General features: G+C 45.8%; 1 protein-coding gene across 1 annotated transcript in view; it reads left to right on the top strand.

Annotated features, from left to right (window-relative positions):
- LOC126213193 (NADH dehydrogenase [ubiquinone] 1 alpha subcomplex subunit 10, mitochondrial) overlaps window positions 1–20,914 on the top strand; it is a 76,537-nt gene that overhangs the window by 8,630 nt on the left and 46,993 nt on the right. Inside the window, exons 2-3 of the mRNA XM_049940818.1 lie at window positions 6,156–6,314; window positions 13,078–13,282. Of these exons, the coding sequence (XP_049796775.1) occupies window positions 6,156–6,314; window positions 13,078–13,282 (364 nt within the window). The remainder of the gene's footprint in view (window positions 1–6,155; window positions 6,315–13,077; window positions 13,283–20,914) is intronic.

A 20,914-nucleotide genomic window follows, 5' to 3' on the forward strand; every position in this document is an offset into this window, starting at 1 on the left:
TCAGGTTTCAACCAGCTCTCTGTACATAGCATTATGAGAGTTTCACTGCTTTTCATGAGTGCTTCAAACTCTGGCACTTTGTTGCGAATTCTTTGGCACCTCACCATTAGGATTTTAATACTCTCACCTCTGTGAGGAATTTCTTTTGATCTGACACTGATACTTCTGGGTTTCCTACAGCTATTGTTACCTGGATTGGATGGAGAGCCGCCTAATCTAAAACAAACCTTTGTTTGCACCCCTCACAGTAGGCTACCTGAGTAGCAGTGTCCTTTGTGTAGTGCACACCTGACCCATTTAGTGAGACCTTAGTTCTCAACCCTATGGCACTAGTCCAGGATGTCACTGCTTATCTTGTCACAGAACTTTCGAAGTCTCCGATTCACTCCTTCCGCTTGACTCAGAACCAAAGGGCCATGATCAGTTCTAGGGACAATGCTGCAAATTGTGAGCTTCATTGACACTCTGCAGAAGTCTGGTTTTCTCAACCTCCTGTGCCTGTCACTGGAATTACCCAAAAATGATTTCAGATCCCAGATGACAGGCATCATTTGTGCCAACGTGCACCACAAACTGCAGCTGGTTGCACCATGTTCCCTCAGTGGCTGCTCGCATAGCCTTTTCAAACATGTTGAATGAGGCTCCCAGGCGTACACACTGAGTGCACCTGCTGGCCTTTCCTATCCCTTGCTGCCCTTTCCCTGAGGGGAAAAATTCACCATCCATTTGGATTGCCAACAATTAATAGGCCCCTACCCTTTTGTGTTTGACTCCTTGTGATACTGGACTAAACAGGTTCCCCCAAAACAGATGAAATGAGTCCCACTGGCTCAGTTTCATTGAATTGCTCCTCAGTCTTGTTGCTTAAGGGGATCGGTACAACACCCTGAGTCCTCCTTGGTCCCCTTTCACCCTGACTGGATGCCCAGATCTACCATTGACACACCACTCACAGTTAAATGGACGAGTAATGACAGATCCTGTTCTTTCTGCAGAGGAAACAGGATCCACAGGAGAGAATAGTACTTGAGGTACCTCTGGTACCCAGGGAGCTCTTCCAAAATACCTATTCGCAGCAGCTGCCAGTCATTTGACAGTAGTCAGGGCAATTCCCAGCTGCTTACGAATGTCAACCAACCCCTCCAGTGTATGAGAACAGTATCAACAGTGGGGCTGTATTTTGGCTGGTGCGATGTTTTATAAGGCAATGAACTAATAACTTTAAATTGAGCCTGCTGATTATCTTTTAATCTGTTGAGCTAAAAAGTTGCTAATTCCCTATAAGAATTTAAGCAAAGACACAAATTTCTGTTAACACAGAAGAAAAACCTATGATAAAAACTACTAATTTCGTAAAACTTTTGAAGTTAATTATAATTGTTAGCAAACTTGAAATGAGAGGTATTTTATAACAGCAAATTAAGTTCATACAATGACAAAAGTGATGCAGCAAAGGATTAGAAATTAAAATAATTACATTTAAGCCAGTTAACTTAATAATAATATCAGTAATATTGATAATGATACAAAAGTAAAAACTTTCAAAATAGCTTATGAGATTGCAACCTATAACATTCTACACATCAGGAGTGTATCTTAATCACTACAATACGCAACCACTCGTGCAGGCTCGGAAAAAATCTTACCTTCATAGTCTCAGATGCTAAAGCATGTGTTAAAATGAAGGACTAATTAAGGAACACGTATTTTGTTGTTTTCTCCAAAAAAATTTCTGCCAACGGTTACCCCAGGGAAGGAAGTCGTGTGCATCACGTGTCTGTCAATTGTGTAAAATTTGTTGTGTGTGTGTGTGTGTGTGACCGTATTTTCACTATCTGTATATCATACAAAGTATTTTCTGAGATGGAGATTGGAGACTAGCCCAGCATTTGCGTAAATGAACGTCGGATATAGGTTGGTCGGTGCACTAGCCACAGTGTCGTGCCCTAGCATAGGACAGAGGGAAGAGCAGGATACAGGCCAGTCTGCGATTTGCGAGCGGTGAAGAGTAAATGCAGAAGGACAAACTTCCAGTGACAGCAGATCTGTTGGGCACCAAACAGTGTGGAGGGGCATTTATGAGAAGTGCAGATTTTGGAACTCGAGAACGTCAGGGGTCCGAATTACACTATTTATTTGCATTCTGACTAACTACTACACTGTAGGCCAGTTCCAAACACACGAAAAAGCAAAGGGTGCAACTGGTTGCATAACAGAAGTTGGTGATGGTGTTCGTGGGATGAGAGCTAAAAGAAGTAGCAAACACTAGCAGCATAGCGCATCACTTCAAGTGAGAAAACACTCAGTCGGAGCTTACCCGAGATCGGCTACGAGTGACTCAGAGTCTGCGGCCTGACGTTCTGAGTGAGAACTTCTCCAAATACAAAAAAACCATTGTTAAAGGATTGTCGTGGCATACCGTTTCTATCTGTAGAGTGTCCGGTGATCCACAGGCATTTCACGGGCACCGGCCGATCTTACGTGGGGCTCTGCGTGTCCCCAGTGAGTCTGGCTGACTGGATTCACGTTTCTCCCCCTCTCCTACTCAGTAGGTATGGATGTTACTGGCTTTTAAACAAACAAACTAACTAAAAGTTCAGCAGCAACAGTTTTGAGCTGCCCTTGGTATTATGGCTAGCAGCAACAGCGTTTCATGTCAGTCGGGCCCACCCTGAGGCCTCTTATGAGTGGTGACTGCTGTTTCGGCAGTTTTACTCCTTTTCCATCTTGCTCGGACTTGTCTAAACCCAAAGACGTTGCTGTTTTCAGGAGCAACTGTCTGTGCTGAAACGTGCCTGTTTGTAACCGTGTCGTACTGTGAAACCTTAGGCATTGTGTGAGGTTGCCAGTTAATTCTCTCGAGTGAAACTTGTAGTTCGAGGCAGCTGCACAGAGTGTCTGCAGTTCGCAGGTGCCTCCTGTTACTCTTTACCTCCTATAACCTACACGCTATCTTGTTTGTCCACTCTCTGCATCGAGTGTCTCGATTTCGTACGAGAGTGCCCTCGCCGGCTTCCAGCAGTGTTAAGCTTAGCGACGTACGGGTCGATATATTGTCAATATATCGCGACGGTTGTCAGTCCGCCCTGCAGATTCGGTCTGGATCTCCCGTCTCTGGAACTAGCACACTGTGGATTACACCCTACGTGCAGGCGACGTCCCAATAGAATCTGTAAAGGACATTTTACTTATCTTACCATTACTTACTATTGAAGAATGTACTAGTTTAAAGGACACGTGCAAAGAATTCCAACATCGCTAACCAGTTTCTAGTGAGATTAGTAATAAGTGGTGGGTAAGCCACTGCGCGGTATTGCGGTAGCGACTGTGGGCCGGTAAATGCAGAGTGGCGACATCTGAGTCGGAGTAACTGTGTGTCGGGCTAGCCGTACTCGGCAAAAGCTCGCACCGCGCGCTGCCGGTATTAGCAGAGCGGGCAACGTAATGTCACCGCACCGGGGTGAGACCCTCGTTGTGAGCTACGTGATCGGGGGCTGGATAATAATGTGACACACACACTTCAGAGCAGTATAAACAGGTCTGAATTTTGAGGCAGATTCATTCCGAATTCAGCAGCAGCAGCACCACCACAAAAAAATATGACATCTTATACGGGGGGAAAAGTTGTCATTCTTCTATTCTGTTCCTGTTTGTGCCACATCATTACATCACTGGACAAAGTTGACATCTGGTATCAGGAGGTTGAGTTGACTCAGTTTCTAAATTTGTGTAGTGGTGGTGCAGATGCGAGTTCGTGTCTAGTTTGCTGTTGTTTCTCTGTGTAAAATATTGTAGTTCTAGTATATGTTGGCACTGTGTGGATAATACACCCAGTGTCTTAGACACTGCTTTACAAGTTTACACGTTTCTTTAAGCTAAAACAGGATCCGTGACCCCCCACCCCACCTTCAGTTTTTCAAAGAATTGAAGTCTCACTTGTAAAATACTTCCAAATGTCTGATTACTTTCCAAATTGAGTTAAATATTCTATGTTAAGCACGTAAGTGAGAAAAAATATCAAAAAGGTTTGAAATTACTTTTAAAGCTCGTTGGAAGCCACTAAGTGCTCTCATTCTAAAATACTGTCTAAATATAATATGGGCAGTATGCACCTCATTAGTTACACTGCCTCAAGATGTATACGCCATTGCTAACTGTAATACTAAACTGTTAACATATTATTATACCTCTTAATGAATAGATTTTGACAGCATTTTAAGTTTTAATATTAGCTCTGTAATTATATGAAATATTCAAAATCATATTGTTGTTGCACCTAGAAACAGTTTGATAGGTAATCTGCAACCGAGGTGTGCACTGTGAATTGGGTTTTCCCTTATAGCAATATAGATTCCACTGCAGCATTACAGTTGTGTATTGGTTTGATGCTTCTTTGCTTCAGAGGATGTTGCAATCAATGTTTCAGCATTAATAACTGGAAATAGGTAAATAATCCTGAATAAAAGACAGCTAGTAGAATACTTTTGCATAACTTCACAAGTATAAATGATCTAGACAGTATTCTTCGTAAAGCTCACGATGAGTGCAGCAGTGTTCCAAGAATTTATTTACATTTTAGAATTCTGTACCTCACTCATTAAAAATGGAACCCTTGTCTGTTGACAAATCGGCACGCGATGGCCTTTGCTTGTGTGAGAGCTGTTATTTTGTTTTCCTAGTAAAATGAGTGTAATAATTGAGCAAGAAATTGTTGTGGAGTGTCACACAAAACTCGGAAAAATTGCTACTGAAAAATTTCTTTTACTGAAAGAAGTGTGTGGTGAGGACAGTTTATCATGTATGTGAGTTTTTGAGTGGTGAGATGACTGAAAAAATGTTGAAGGTGACTCACATCCAGGATGCCTTTAAATAATTCAAAAAACAGGTGGAAAATTTAAAAACATTTGTGATCTGATCGTCAGTAGAGTAATCAATCAATTTCTGAAACAGAACCGGCTGACAAAGAATAGGTAAGGATATTTTACACGAACAATTTCATGTGAGAAAAGTGTGAGCAAAACTGTTGCCGACAGTTCTCACGATCGAACAAAGAGAAACTTGTGAAAATATTTGTACTCGTGCTTTGTAGACAATTGAATATGATCCTAATTTCTTAGAGTTATAACATGTGTCGAATCTTGGTTTTTTACTTAGAATACAGAAACTAAATGCTAATCCATGCATCGGAATTGCACAAGCAAAAAAAGCTCAAATGAGCGATTCGAGATTCAAAGTGATGATATTTTTGTTGCTCCCCTCCCCCTCCTCTCTCCAATATTCATTGAATTGTGTATCTTCACTGGGTTCATGAAGGTCGAACTATTAATCATCAGCACTACCTTGCCCAACTCTATGAGAAAATAAGAAAAAAAATACCCGAGTTGTGGGAAAATAAGTCGCAGGCTCTGCAGCAAGACAGCACGCTCGCTCATACTGAATTGTCTGTTAAAAAGGTTTTCAGCAAAGTATGTCAACCCATTGTTAGACCACTGACCATATTTGCCTGATTTAGCAGCATCTGACTTTTATCTGTTCCCAAGATAAAACCTGCATTGAAAGGAACAAGATTTCAGTCTGTCGAAGTAGTGAAAGAAAAAGTGACATGCGTCATTGAGCAGCTTACAGAGGAAGACTTCCAGCTCTGTTTCCAACATTGAAAAATTTGCATAGTGTTGTAGAGATAGAGGGGAATATATTGAGAGGGACCAGAATTGAATATGTACGTTTTTGAAAAAAAAATGTTTTACAGCAATAGTTACATTATTCTCGAGCCACACCTCGTATATATGTCTGGCACCATGGTCCAGCAGTGGAGCACACAGCTAGAAACTGTGACATCGCGGGATCGAACCTCGGTGAACAACTGCCAGAAACATGTGGTTCAGAATCCACGTCAAACTGTAGGTCCCCTTTTCCCAGTTGGGTAACTGGAGTAAGTTAGGGGGTCCGCAAGTCACCACAGTGGTGACCAATAAAAAGACTTGCACCAGAGAATAGAGCCACATGAAATCATCTTCTATATGCATAATTAAGTTTGTACTGAAGTCTCAGAGCGCAATTCCTGCCCATATTTGCCTGGTCTTTTTAATAAGCATGTTACAGGATTTCAATGCCAGAGTAGTAATACTAATCTTTCTGTTCTCCGCTTGGTACAGGAGCGGGGTTACAATGTTTTCTGGAGCTGGATCGACAAGACGAGGCACCGGTTTGACGATAACTCTAAGATCGTCGTGGTGGAAGGCCCGCCGGCGGCAGGCAAGACGGCGTTCGCGTCGGCGCTCGCTACGGACCTGGACATGCTGCACCTGCCTGAGGTAGGCTGTGACGCGACGACAGCTTGCGGCACCAATTTTGGCCTAGTGTTGCGACCTCTACATTGTAATTAAATTGTCTGTTTGTTGAAATAACTTCCATTAGCTTCAATAAACATAACTTTTATTATATGTTTAAATACAGTTGCAGGACGTGATCAGATGAAAATATCGAACCAGATCAAAGACTTTGTGATAATTATGAATTTAATTTCTTATTGGCACTGTTATAAAAACTGGGTTGTTTTGAAAATCAACCTTATGCTAACACAAGTAGTTTATTTTTATATTTACCCAGACACGTTTCGATGCCAATGTGTCATATTCTGTGGGTCAATTTTATTTCTGTAAAGTACAGTATCACATTCATAATAATTTAACTGCTGTAGGCCTAAGAATTACAATATGTGCAATTTTCATTGTTTTGTTTTGACACTCACCTTAAAATTACATTGCAAACTGAACTGTATTATTATACACCGGTTTTAGTGCTCGTTTTCATCATTTTTTTGACAGCATGTCATCTGCAAACTACCCATGGAGAAAGTTATTGCGTATTTGTAATAACGGTTTCATGGGTAGAGGTTATGTGTGTTTCTGTATTTATATTTTTCATCTTGTTATGTGACTCGGGATGGTATCTCGATGAACTGCTATTTACTGAATTGTTTTCACTCAGTTTTTCACAAATTTCCACTCACTGCTTCACCTCACATGCACTTTCACGAAATGTGGCGAAACGTGACCTGAGCAGACACTTCTGACAACATACTCAGTGAGAGGTGTTATGTTATTGTCACTGCTCCCTTGTTCATCGTTGGTCTCGTGTTTGTTGTGGTGCTAATATTGAATGTTTCGTCAGAACTGAATATGTGTGTGTGTGTGTGTGTGTGTGTGTGTGTGTGTGTGTGTGTGTGTGTGTGAGAGAGAGAGAGGGGGGGGGGGGACCAAGAAAACAGAAGTCCTTTTTTATGGCATATTTTTTTGTTGGGAGTTGCCTTTGTGTAGTTCGTTGAGTGTTCCAAAGAGGGTTTTGTTGCACACTGTTTGGAACACTCATTGAACTATACAAACACAAGTCCCGACAAAAAAACATGACAGAAAAAAAGAAAAGACCACTCTCTCTCTCTCTCTCTCTCTCTCTCTCTCTCTCTCTCACTCTCACACACACACACACACACACACACACACACAGACATATTCAGTTCTGACAAAACATTCAAAATTAGCACCACAACAAACACGAGACCAACGATGAACAAGTGAGGAGCGACAATAACATAACACCTCTCACTGAGTATGTTGTCAGAAGTGTCTGCTCAGATCACATTTCGTCACTTGTTGTGAAAGTGCGTGCGAGGTGAAGTAGTGAGTGGATATTTGTGGAAAACTGAGTGAATACGTTGCACTAAATAGCAGTTGATTGAGACACCAACCAGAGACAAGAAACAGGACAATAAATGTAAGTACAGAAACGTACATAACCTCTACCCTCGAAACAGTACTTCACAAATACGAAATAATTTTATTCCTGGCTGGTTTGCAGATGATATGCTGTCAAGAAAACGAGCACTAAAACTGGTGTATAAAAATACAATTCAGTTTGTGATGTAATTTTAAGGTGAGTGTCTAAACAAGACAGAGAAAATTGCACATATTGTAATTCTTAGGCCTACAGCAATTAAATGATTATAAATGTGATATTGTACTTTACATAAATAAAAATTTGACCCACAGTAGATGACACATTGGTGTTGAAACATGTCTGGGTAAATATAAAAATAAACTAATTGCGTTTGAATAAGGCAGGATTTCAAAACAACCCAGTTTTGAAATTGCAAACACGGATGAACGAAAAGAGGAGCTTCAAACCTTAGTAAAATGAGACACTGTTATATTTCATCTTCAGTGAATACTATCACGATATAGAGCTTAGAGGTCCTCCTCGGCGCAATATACAGTGTCTGTGACTCAGTGTGGCACCCGCTGTGACTCGGGCACGTCCGCTGACAAACTCGGTCTGCCTCGCGCCACCCGTGGAGTACCTCGAACACATAATAAAATACAAAACAAATACTTCTACAGGATGTCATGTGCACCAAATTACATCTTTCTGTAAGAATTATAATAAAGTAGTTGTAGACTTTTTGCTCATTTTGTACACGACAAGCGTTCACAAAACTGTGCACCTCTAACGTTTATGTGAAAAGTCCACAATTTAATTCATCCCAACTCACATCGAGTGTCTCGTCTCACGTGCTGTCAGAAATGTCTTATTTTTTACTAGATGTTATTGCAGCAAGTAACGTGCCCGGCTTGGGATTGATTGTTTCATTCAGATGTTGCAGATACTACCTCGATGTGAGCTGATGCAGTGTTAAAAAACAAAGGGAACGTGTATTTACACTCTGTCCAGTCACATTAATGTGACCGACCGTCTGTCAGGAGCAAGGATAATTGTGAGATTTGCTGGAAGAGTGTCTGTGATGTTCCGGAGGATGCCAACGGGGCTGCAGCGCCGTGCTGATCGCAGTGCCGTGGACAGCTCCGTCAGGTGTCTCGGTCGAGGATCCGTCTCGCGAACAGCCCGATCGAGGTGACTCTCGCTCGGGTCGAAGTCTGGGGAGTTCGGTAACGGGGAGAGTACAGTAAATTACGCGGGCCGTGTGACACGTCGCACCGTCTCGCCGATAGGTGCTTTCGTGCCGAGGAGAAACGAACTGCTTAGAAGGAGGGACACGGTCCCAGATGATCGATACGTACTTCAGGCGATCCAGTGTGCCTCGTAGAACGACGATATCGCCCGGGGAGTGCCACGAAAACATTCCCCGGACCGTAACCTTTCCTCCTTTTGCCCGGGCCCTTACAAAGATTATTGCAGCGTGATTGCTTTCAGGCATTTTGTGCCATATACGCCAGTATCAGTGTATCTGACGGGGCATAAATCGCGATTTGTCTGAAAAGGCCACCAGTCGTCACTGCTGGGACGTCCAGTTGTGGTATAGGCATACAAATTCCGGCCTCAGTCGCCAACGGATGGCAGTCGGTGTGGGTGTGTGAAACGAGTGCCTGCTGCGGGGGCCTCTGCACGCCAGTGTTCGCCGAACAGTTGTCGAGGAGACGCTGTCGGTAGCCTCTCAGTTCATCTGGACAGTCAGTTGCTCGATAGCTGCATGTCCATTTGCTCGTACACACCCCTATCATCTGTAGCCTGCGGAGCACAGAGTTGCCTCGGTGCCTGTTTTAGATAGTGCCATTTTGGTATGTACTGTATACTTCAACCAGGATGTGCACCTTTTTACAAACTGATTTTAGCCATTTGAGTAGTTCTTCCAATATTAGCCCAAGAGCCGTGATCATGCCCTTTTGGACATCAGATAAATTGCTCTATTCCCACCTTATGACAATGACTGTACTGTTTTCCGCAAAATCAAATTTGACTGACATGTATAAAAAACCTGGGTGTAAAACTTTGTAGGGATACGAAATGGAATCGTCACGTAGGCTTAGTCAGAGGTAAAGCAGGTGGCAGACTTCAGCTTATTAGTAGAGTATTGGGGCAATGCAACCAGTTTATAAAGAAAGATGCTTACAAATCACTTGTGCGACCTATCCTAGAATACTGTTTGAGTGCGAAAGACGTGTACCAAATGGGACTAACAGGGGATATCGATCATATACAGAGAAGGGCAGCATGAATGCCCACCGGTTTGAGACACGAGAGAGCGTCACGGAGACGGTAAATGAAATGTAGTGTGGCTAGGGCATCCTGTCGGCTACACTGTTCGCCTGTTGCCGGAGAGCTAGAAATTTTCATCTGGGCCAGGTGACTTGAACAGTTGGAATGTTCCCATCACCCATTGGATTTTATTAAAGTCCACACACTCCTTGGCCGATTCCCAGTCCTCTCTTCGAGCAGTTGAGAACCGTTGTCTCTCCGACATCACATTCTGGTCTGTGTTATCCGGCGGAGCATATTGAGGAAATTGAGTTGTGAGGAGCAGTTCCAGCGTCTCGTGTGCTGTCTTTGTATGTTACCCATCCTCCTTCCTCACCGTACCTCCTGGACTGGTTGGTACTCTAGTGAGAATTCCGTGAACTCTGGTTTGAGCAGCCGTGCTCTCCACTTCCTCACAGAATGCCTTCCAGGATGCCTTTTTTGCTTGTCTGATTGCAAGGTTGTAATTGACAAGGACCTCACGATTTTAACCCATTGTCCTTTACGTCTCCCAAATAACTGTCCCCGCAAACCGCTCATCCTCGTGAAATGTGCCTTCGAACCACTCGCAGTACTCGGAGACCGAGTGTGCTGGTTGCATCACTTCAGAGGAGGAAGCTGCACTCATTTGTTTTTGGTCGGCCACACCGTTCCTTCAGCTTCAGATTTATCGTGAATGTTATAAATTGTTGTACGTGTCGGTGGCTGAGTTCCGTACACATTACGCCATTGCCATTCTTCGTCTATAATGTTTTCGTTCTTCCATTGCCACTTCAGTATGGCCTTGCGTTGCCCAAATGAAATCTTACTCCATTCATTTCTGCACTGTCATCTGCCGGAAAATGCGTGCCACAATCTGTTGAGAAAACATTGGACTAAGCTACCTTCCAAAATTGCAGTGGAACGTCATTTTGTTGCAAAGGTATAAACCCTAGAGTAACAAGGTGCCAATCCTGAGACATAAATAACGAGGTGGGGCAAAAATTTACCCCACATTTTTCTAAATTCTCTCTTAAAATAAGGTTCTGCAGTAACATAAAGTAATAGTCAAGCAATACGCAACATGTATTGCAAAGTGTTGTTGATAATTTCATTGGGTAGATAAAACATCTACTCACCAAATGCAGCAAGACACACACATAAGAGGGTTGTAATTAGGCAAGCTTTTGGAGCCAGTGGCTCATCCTTCAGGCAGAAGGGTTGAAGGGAAAGGAAGAGGGGTGAAGTAAAAGGATTGGAGAGGTCTAGGAAAGGGGGTAGATTTTGGGTAAGTCACCCAGAACTGCAGGTCAGAGGAGGTGAAAACCTGAGAGCTTAAAGATGGAAGATGCCCAGTCCCAGTCTGGTAACTGTCTCTCCTCTTGTTACTTTAAAACTTCAACATCACTTGGATTCATGTACAACGTTTTTGTTGTTGTGATGGTTGGCTTTTATTTCTGCACAGTTATGACCTGGCTCGCCCTTAATGACACTTTTAACATCAACACGGTATTAGTCTGGTTCTTTTTAACATGAATGCAAGTTGCACGATTATCATTATTGATGCTGTTTAGTGCATATTCACGTATAAGTACATCTCGATTGGTGAGTTATTCTGAAAGCAGTAAATTTTCCATACAACGCTGCAAAGGTGAGTGAGTTGTATTTCAATTTCACTAAAGTAATAGGCTCTACCCATAAAAGTCGTGTTGGATTTATAACTTTTTAAAATGTGTATTACTATGTTAAGAATTTTTCTGGGGTGGTTTCTTTTTCTGTTTGTTTACAGATCTGAAGATGGTTGTTATACAAAACTGAAAGTAGTAATCATATTTTAATAAACTCCATACTTACATTAACTCTCATAAAAGTGGTGATTATAATTTAAATTTGTAATTTGCTGTGTCATTTTAATGAGGTAGTCTTCCACCAAAGTGAGTATCCCTAGGGCTCTGGCTCGCCCAATGAGAAATGATGTGTCTTGGTGACTTATCTTAGATGCACCTGACTGTAGAGTTTACGATAACTGTTCAACAGCCAACTTACTCAATATCAAGTGCAACATCGACACTGTACTCAACAAGATATATTTGACATGTGGCTGGGGATTGCTATGTGGAAATCACTGTGTAGCAAATTGAATCTGTTATTTTATGTTGTTGTAACACGTTATAATTTTGCACAGTTCTGAAGGAAGTGGAACGGTACCTGTGGCTGCTAAACTATTTTATACCTCATTACGTTTGAGCATAGAATATAATCTGTGATTTTAGATCAGGTGGACATCAGTGAGATTTGATAGTAATTCCCCATCACGTGTTTCTTCATTGTCATTCTGTACTACCAGTTTCTTCTCACCTAAAAGATATTTTTTTAGAACTCCTGATAGGCAGAAAACTTTGCTCAAAACTGGCTGTGAAAGAACAAGTATAAAAACTTCAGGGGTGATGGAAAAATAGTGCTTAATTCATTGAATTTATGCGATCTGGAGAACAGAAGGTACAAGAAATCTGTTGGAGAAATTGAAATTTATTCCCAAAATTCAATTTAAATGTAATAGGTATACATGTAGTACTTAAAGTGACACGTAAAATTGTGTACAGGGCAGGGACTCGAACCCAGATTTCCCACTTATCGCAAACTCCGGGGCTGATCCACACGTCGCACACCTATCTATTTCTTCTCGTAGATTATTAAGACGACTACTCGTAATCGGCGGGAAATCTGAGTTGGAGTCGCAGTCTGACACAGATTGTCATGTTGCTCTAGGTAACGCTTCTGTACATATTACAGCTGAGTTGAATTTCTGGATAAATCCCAATATTTTAAACTGTATTTTGTCATTAAATATAAAAATCCTCTTTTTTTTTTCCAATGGCATAAATTTATTAGCCCAGTATAGGCACATCTCGATACCACATCAGCCCTCTCGCTCTTCTTTTCTCTGACGACAATCTATTGTTGACACTCTCAGTGAAAATATTTTGGCTTCCACGTACGTGTGTATTACGGGTGTCCCTCTACTGGCCAGCTGCAGGTCCTCTGTTTTACCGTGTTGCGTTTCTGCAGGTGACAATGGACATGCATTACATCAACCCGTACGGGTACGACATGAGACAGCTGGATCCGCAGATGCCGGACTCTCTCAAGTCCTACGACCACCGCAACTTCTGCCGCAACCCGACTCACCGCAATGCGGCCACCTTCCAGATGCTTATGTACCGGTACCGCTTCTCGCAGTATGTCGATGCACTCACCCACCTCATGAACACCGGTAAGTACTGAAGTGATTCTCCGCAACAAATTTCATGTCATTACAGAAACCCGTGCCGCCTACCGTGGAGGGGGCAAAGAGAGAGAGAGAGAGAGAGAGAGAGAGAGAGAGAGAGAAGGCATTGTGGTCATGAGAAACTCACTTTTGTTTCAGGAAGAAGAACATTCTTTTCTTTTAATTGTGAAGCTGTAAGCTCAACATATTACTTCGAAAATTTTAAATCACAAATGAGATCATTGGGACCTCCATTGAAGGGGGGAAAAAAGGGCTCATTTGATTGACATGGGGTGTGTGTAATGTTGGGTCAGTAGGCCTGTTGCCTTCTCAGACTTCCAGGTGTTCATCTCTGTATTCGTCTTCACTCACTGTCACATTGTCAGGAGGCACAGGTACCAGAAACACTCACTGTGACACACAGGAATTAACACAGATAGTAAATTAGGATATTGCACAGTTTTCTTTGTTTCCATCGTGATTCTGGCTATTTTCATCGCACAGAAACAAGCCTGTTTTGTGATCTGTTTGTTCCCTTCAAATTGTTGGGGACACCAAAGGACATGTGACATAATCCTTCTAACCAACCTATCAGGAGTGTAACACATGGCAAACAGCATATGTGAGGGCCTCATTTTTTGTCTAGGTTGCCAGTCTTGCACCCAAAATAAAGTTCATAGCATTTTTTTACGAGAGGATTAAGTTTTGTCTGTGCGATTTCAGACTTACTTGCCACAAATACAACAAACATATTTTGAGTTATTTATACCGGTGCAATACATTTTTTCTTGAACTCTCACAGACTGCAAACCTTCCATGAACCTGCAGCAATTCACTTCACAAGGTCAGATTTCTCTCACTTCTGAGACTGATGCAGCAAACACATGATGCGCTGCAACATGAGCACAACTAGTCAGCCTCCTTCGTATCCTGGTGGTATGAAATTCCTATGGAATTCCTTGTATAATTTAGATTATTTACCAGTAATTACATAATCACACACACAATAAATAAAAGTAAATTAAACAATCCTCGTGTGTGTGCTAGGTGTGCTTGCTATGTGTGTGTGTGTGTGTGTGTGTGTGTGTGTGTGTGTGTGTGTGTGTGTGTGTGTGTGTGTGTTGTCGTCTATTTTTGACAAAGGCCTTGTTGGCCGAAGGCTAACTTTCCGACAGTCTTTCTGTTGTGCTGTTCTGCGACTCAGCATCTCTGCTATATGGTGGGTAGCAACTATCATTTTCATTATATTGTTACGTTCCATCCTGGGTTCACCATTGTTTGATTTTGTCTTTTAATTGTGCCTGTCTGCAACGTAATGTGTTATCTTTGCAGCGAGTAGCCATCTGTCTTTTAGTTACATTGGTAAAAGCAAATTAATTGAGCAATATCAAAGTAACCAAAATACAGCATTTTAATTTTGTAAATAAAAGGTACAATATCACGCAAACTGAGGTCAATAGGCAAAAACTGATTTCATTTTCGAATTCAGTAACATCTTGGCTGACATCATTCACATTTTTTTCCCCTCTCTCTGATAAAAATGCTGTTGACCTATGTGATAATTCTAATGTGGTATTATCTTGCATGCGAGATTATAATGAAATGTGTCGGAGGTCCACATACCTCGCAGGATTACACACACTAGTGTCGAGTGATAAAAATGTAATTGTGGTAAATCCTTCCAAAGGTTACTTGTGAAATACATTTGGTGTATCAGGTGTTACTTACTCTGTCTGCATTGACAGCTGACAGCACACAGCCAAACGTTAGTAAATAGTATAGACATGTTCTGTATAAGTCTGTGGGGATCAGAGCTACGTTCTGTGTATGTTGTACCTGTCAGTAATCATGAATGCTATCTGTAATTTACTGTTATACTGTTAATGTACGTACAAACACTGTAAACGTTTGCATAAACATAAAATAGTGTTCTGTCGAGAACAGAAATGAACACCTCCCTAAAAACCCCTTGCTGTCACCTGTGTCGTCCACTTCATTTCTTTGTTTTAATTCCCCCCTGCGGGTTCGGGGGTAAGAATAGGCCCGCGGTATTCCTGCCTGTCGTAAGAGGCGACTAAAAGGAGTCTCAAATGTTTCGGCCTTATGTGATGGTCCCCTCTCGGGTTTGACCTCCATCTTTCTAAATTCTTCCGAAGAGCGAGCCAATTGGGGAAGGGCGCCTTACATGGTGCACTGTATCCGTCGTGCAATTAGACCTTTAGCCGGCTTTCTCGTCGTTGCAGTGGTGTCCCGCTCGTTTTCGATCTCTTGGGCGATTACCACGCTGCACTCTGCAGTGTTTCTTTTACCTGCGACGACGACCTTAAACAGTTTTGCACCTAAGATCCAGCACGGTAGCCAGCCCGTTGTGGTGGGGCCGCCATGTACCCTCTTGGTTGTAGCCCCCTGACAACACAGGGATCGCTCTACTGATGCCTGCGCCGTTAACTCCCCACGTATGCCAAGGAGTAGATGCCCATCTCCTTGGGGCATCAGGACTCCCGGCAATGGCCGTCCTGCCAGGTGGCTATTGCTGCGGCTGGGTGGCGCCCGTGGGGAGGGCCCTTGGTCGGAGTAGGTGGCATCAGGGCGGATGACCCGCAATGAAGCGTGGTACATCATCTCTCGCTGGCGGCCAGCCGCCAGCAGTCTCTAAGCGTTCTCGGGCTCAATTTAATGCTGAAAAGTACAATCCCAACACGTTCCCCTCTCTGGCCACGCCGTGGGAGGAACGTAAATCTCAGGATGGCAGTGGCAAATATTCGCCCCGATTCTTAGTTTGTACGAGAGCTGATGGGGAGTCTTTTCTCTCCACAAAGCCTCAGTTCTTCGTCGAGCATTTAGAGGACAAGTTTGGGGAGGTGGAGGGTTTGTCAAAAATGCGCTCTGGATCGGTCCTGATACAAACGGCATCCTCTGCCCAGTCACGGCGGTTACTTGCTTGTGACAAGTTGGGGGATGTTTCCGTCACCATCACTCCCCATAAAAGTTTAAACATGGTCCAGGGTATTATATTCCACAGGGATCTTCTTCTGCAGTCCGACGATGAATTACGCGCCAACCTCGAACGACGAGGTGTTCACTTCGTCCGGCGCGTCCATCGGGGTCCGAGGGATAATCAGGTAGCCACCGGTGCCTTCATCTTGGCCTTCGAAGGTGATGTATTACCCAAAAAGGTCAAGGTGATGGTTTACCGTTGTGATGTGAAGCCATATATCCCTCCTCCGATGTGGTGTTTTAATTGCTGGAAGTTCGGGCACATGTCATCTCGTTGTACTTCCAGCCTCATGTGTCGGGATTGTGGCCGTCCTTCGCATCCCGATACTCCATGTGCCCCGCCTCCTATCTGTGTTAACTGCGGAGAACACCATTCCCCCTGCTCGCCGGACTGTAGGATATTGCAGAAAGAAAGGAAGATAATGGAATATAAGACCCTGGACCGGCTGACCTACCCCGAGGCTAGACGGAAATATGAGAGGCTCCAGCCTGTGGCAATGACGTCCACCTACGCCGCTGCTGCAACGACGGTTCTGCCAACATCACGAATCAGCTCTAAGATCGGTCAGCATCCACCAGCCCCCTTGCTTGTGGGGGGCTCTTCACACCCTGTTGCTCCTCCTCCATCTTCTCCAGGAGCAACACCCTCAAAACCATCGGGGACATCAGCTCCCCCTTCCCAGCCGGAGAAGCGTAAGACTTCTTCGGCTACTCTTGCCAGGAAGGGATCCCTTGGGGACCTCCCTTCGCAAGTCCCGACCAGTGGAAAAGCGGACGCCCGCAGGGGCTTGAAACAACCGCCAGTCCCTGGTCATCGGGCCTCGCGGTCGTCGTCTGTCCCTGAGACCGACCCAGTGAAGCCCATGAAGCCTGACCCACCGAAGGCACAGCGCGACAAGCTGAAACAGAAGAAAGTCCCCAAGACTAACGATGTTGCGGTGGCACCCGTCCCACCGCTTCCTACAAGCTCTGCCTCTGAAGACGAGGTGGAGATTCTGGTGTCCGCTGAGGACCTCGCTCTTGCCGGTCCCTCGGACGCAATGGCTGGCATTTGCACGGGTGCTCCATCGGAGGCATCAGGTGACCCAGCGGCATAATCTGCCTTCCCAGTCCCGTCACGCCATTCCCAGCCATGGACAACACCATCCTCCAGTGGAACTGCAGCGGTTTCTTCCACCATCTAGCTGAGCTCCGCCAACTTATCAGCCTTCACCCTTTCTTTTGCATTGCTCTCCAGGAAACTTGGTTTCCAGCAATGCGAACCCCCGCCCTCCGTGGCTATCGGGGTTATTATAAGAACCGAGCAGCTTATGAAAGGGTGTCTGGTGGCGTCTGCATATATGTCCTTCACACTCTGCACAGCGAGTCTGTCCCTCTCCAGACGCCTTTAGAGGCTGTCGCTGTGCGCGTGTGGACGCCACAGGCTGTTACCGTCTGCAGTCTTTACATTCCACCGGATGGTGATGTCTCGCAGCAGGTCCTGGCTGCACTGGTCGCCCAATTGCCGCCACCTTTCTTGCTATTGGGCGACCTCAACGCCCATAACCCTTTGTGGGGTGGGTCAGTGGCAACAGGTCGAGACGCCATCGTTGAGCATTTATTGTCGCAGCTCGATCTCTCGCTGTTAAATGATGGTGCCTTCACGCACTTCAGTGTGGCGCATGGCACCTACTCCGCCATTGACCTTTCCATCTGTAGCCATAGCCTCTTACCGTCTGTCCAATGGAGTGTGCATGACGACCTGTGTGGTAGTGACCACTTTCCGATCTTTTTGTCACTACCACAGCGCCACTCTTCTGGGCGCCCTAGCAGGTGGGCTATGAATAAAGCTGACTGGGACTTGTTCTCCTCCACTGCCGCTTTTGAGCCTCTCTCTACTGATGACATTGATGCGGTGGTTCAATCGGTCACCACCGGCATCGTTACTGCCGCTGAATCTGCCATTCCCCGTTCTTCTGGGTCCCCTCGGCGGAAGGCTGTGCCTTGGTGGTCGCCTGAGATCGCTGAAGCGATTAAAGATCGCCGGCGGGCACTCCAGCGTCACAAGCAACATCCCTCCATAGACCACCTAATCGCCTTCAAACGGCTGCGTGCGCGGGCCCGCCTCCTTATCCGCCAAGGCAAGAAGGAGTGCTGGGAGCGGTATGTGTCCACCATTGGCCTCCATGTCACTCCATCGCAGGTCTGGGCCAAGATTCGACGCGTCTACGGCTATCGGCCACCTGTCAGCGTCCCTGCGCTCTCACTGAATGGAGCAGTTTGTACTGACTCCGACGTCATTGCAAATCGCTTAGCAGAGCATTTTGCTATGAGTTCCGCTTCTGCGAATTACCCCCAGGCCTTCCGCTCCATTAAAGAGCGGATGGAACGTCGGAGCCTTTCGTTTCGCACCAACCACCCAGAATCTTACAATGCTCCATTCAGTGAGTGGGAATTTCGCAGTGCCCTAGCTGCTTGCCCTGATACCGCTCCTGGGCCAGATGGCATCCACTGTCAGATGCTGAAACACCTTTCAGTGGACTGCCAGCGGCGCCTTCTCGATCTTTACAACCGTCTTTGGGTCGAGGGGGAGTTTCCGTCGCAATGGCGGGAAGGTATTGTCATCCCCGTTTTGAAACCTGGAAAGAACCCTCTGGAGGTGGACAGCTACCATCCCATTAGCCTCACCAACGTTCTTTGCAAGTTGCTTGAACGGATGGTGAGCCGGCGCTTGAATTGGGTACTGGAGTCTCGGGGCCTTCTGGCTCCGTCTCAGGGTGGGTTCCGTAAAGGCCGCTCCGCCACCGACAATCTGGTGAGCCTGGAGTCGGCCATCCGTACTGCCTTTGCCCGCCGTCAGCACCTGGTCGCTGTCTTTTTCGACATGCGGAAGGCGTACGATACGACATGGCGCCATCACATCCTTTCTACGCTTCATGGATGGGGTCTTCGGGGTCCTCTGCCGATTTTTATCCGCAATTTTCTGTCGTGTCGTACCTTCCGCGTGCAAGTCGCGGCCTCGTATAGTTCCTCCCGCGTCCAGGAGAACGGTGTGCCACAGGGTTCTGTTTTAAGTGTCTGTCTGTTTTTAATAGCCATTAACGGGCTTGCTGCGGCCGTGGGAACTTCTGTCTCCGCTTCCCTGTATGCTGACGACTTTTGCCTTTACTACAGCTCTACTGGCATTGCAGCTGTTGAACGTCAGCTACAGGGCGCTATCCGTAAGGCGCAGTCTTGGGCTGTAGCGCATGGGTTTCAGTTTTCGGCAGCCAAGACCTGCGTTATGCATTTCTGCCGGCGCCGGACAGTCCATCCTGAGCCGCAGCTTTATCTTGCCGACGAACTCCTTGCAGTGGTTGAGACCCACAGGTTTTTGGGGGTCGTTTTTGATGCTCAGTTGACTTGGCTGCCTCATATTCGGCAGCTCAAACAGGCGTGTTGGCGGCATCTCAATGCACTGCGATGTTTGAGCCACACCCGCTGGGGCGCCGACCGCTCTACCCTGTTACGGCTCTACCAGGCGTTAATCCAGTCCCGCCTGGATTATGGGTGCCTGGCTTATGGCTCAGCATCCCCGTCTGCGTTGCGGGTGCTGGACCCAATTCTCCACAGCGGAATACGCCTTGCCACTGGTGCTTTCCGCACCAGCCCTGTGGACAGCTTACTAGTGGAGGCAGGTGTCCCTCCACTGCGGTTCCGACGCCAACGTTTGCTGGCCGCTTATGCTGCCCATGTTCTAAGCTCGCCCGGGCATCCTAACTATCGTCTCCTGTTCCCACGATCGGTCGTCCGTCTGCCAGAACGTCGGCCCCGCTCTGGTTGTACAATAGCGGTCCGCGTCAAAGAGCTTCTCTCTGGGCTTCAGGTTTTCACTGTTCCACCTCCTTTCCGGGCTACTTTGCATACACCCCCATGGTGTGTTCGTCGCCCTTGCCTTCGGCTCGACTTGGCACAGTGCCCGAAGGACTCAGTCCCTCCAGAGGCCTTCCGCCGCCGCTTTCATTCCATCCTGGCCACGTATCAGGGCTCTGGCATTGTTTACACCGACGGTTCGATGGTTGCTGGTCGAGTCGGTTATGCGCTCACTCTAGGGGACCATTGCGAACAACGTTCCTTGCCGGCTGGCTGCAGCGTTTACACTGCGGAGCTGGTCGCCATCTTTCGAGCCCTAGAGTATATCCGCTCCTGCTCAGGTGAGTCCTTCGTTATCTGTAGCGATTCCCTGAGCAGTTTACGAGCTCTCGACCAGTGTTTTCCACGTTCCCGTCTGGTGATGGCTATCCATGAGTCCCTGCATACTCTTGCCCGTAGCGGCCGCTCTGTGGTCTTTGTGTGGACCCCCGGTCATGTCGGTATCCCGGGTAACGAACATGTTGACCGCCTGGCGAAAGAGGCCACCAGTAAGCCATCTCTGGACGTTGGCCTCCCAGAGACTGATTTGCGGGCAGTCTTCCACCGCAAAATTTTGGCGCTATGGGCCGATGAATGGCGCGAACTGACGACGCGCAATAAACTACGTGTTGTGAAGGAGACGACGGCTGTGTGGCGGTCATCCCTGCGAGCCACTCGCAGGGACTCAGTAGTTCTTTGCCGGCTCTGCATTGGCCACTCCCGGCTGACACACGGTTACTTACTGCGCCGGGAAGACCCTCCTCTATGTCG

This window comes from Schistocerca nitens, chromosome 11 (assembly GCF_023898315.1).
Source record: "Schistocerca nitens isolate TAMUIC-IGC-003100 chromosome 11, iqSchNite1.1, whole genome shotgun sequence".
NCBI classification, from domain to species: Eukaryota; Metazoa; Arthropoda; class Insecta; order Orthoptera; family Acrididae; genus Schistocerca; species Schistocerca nitens.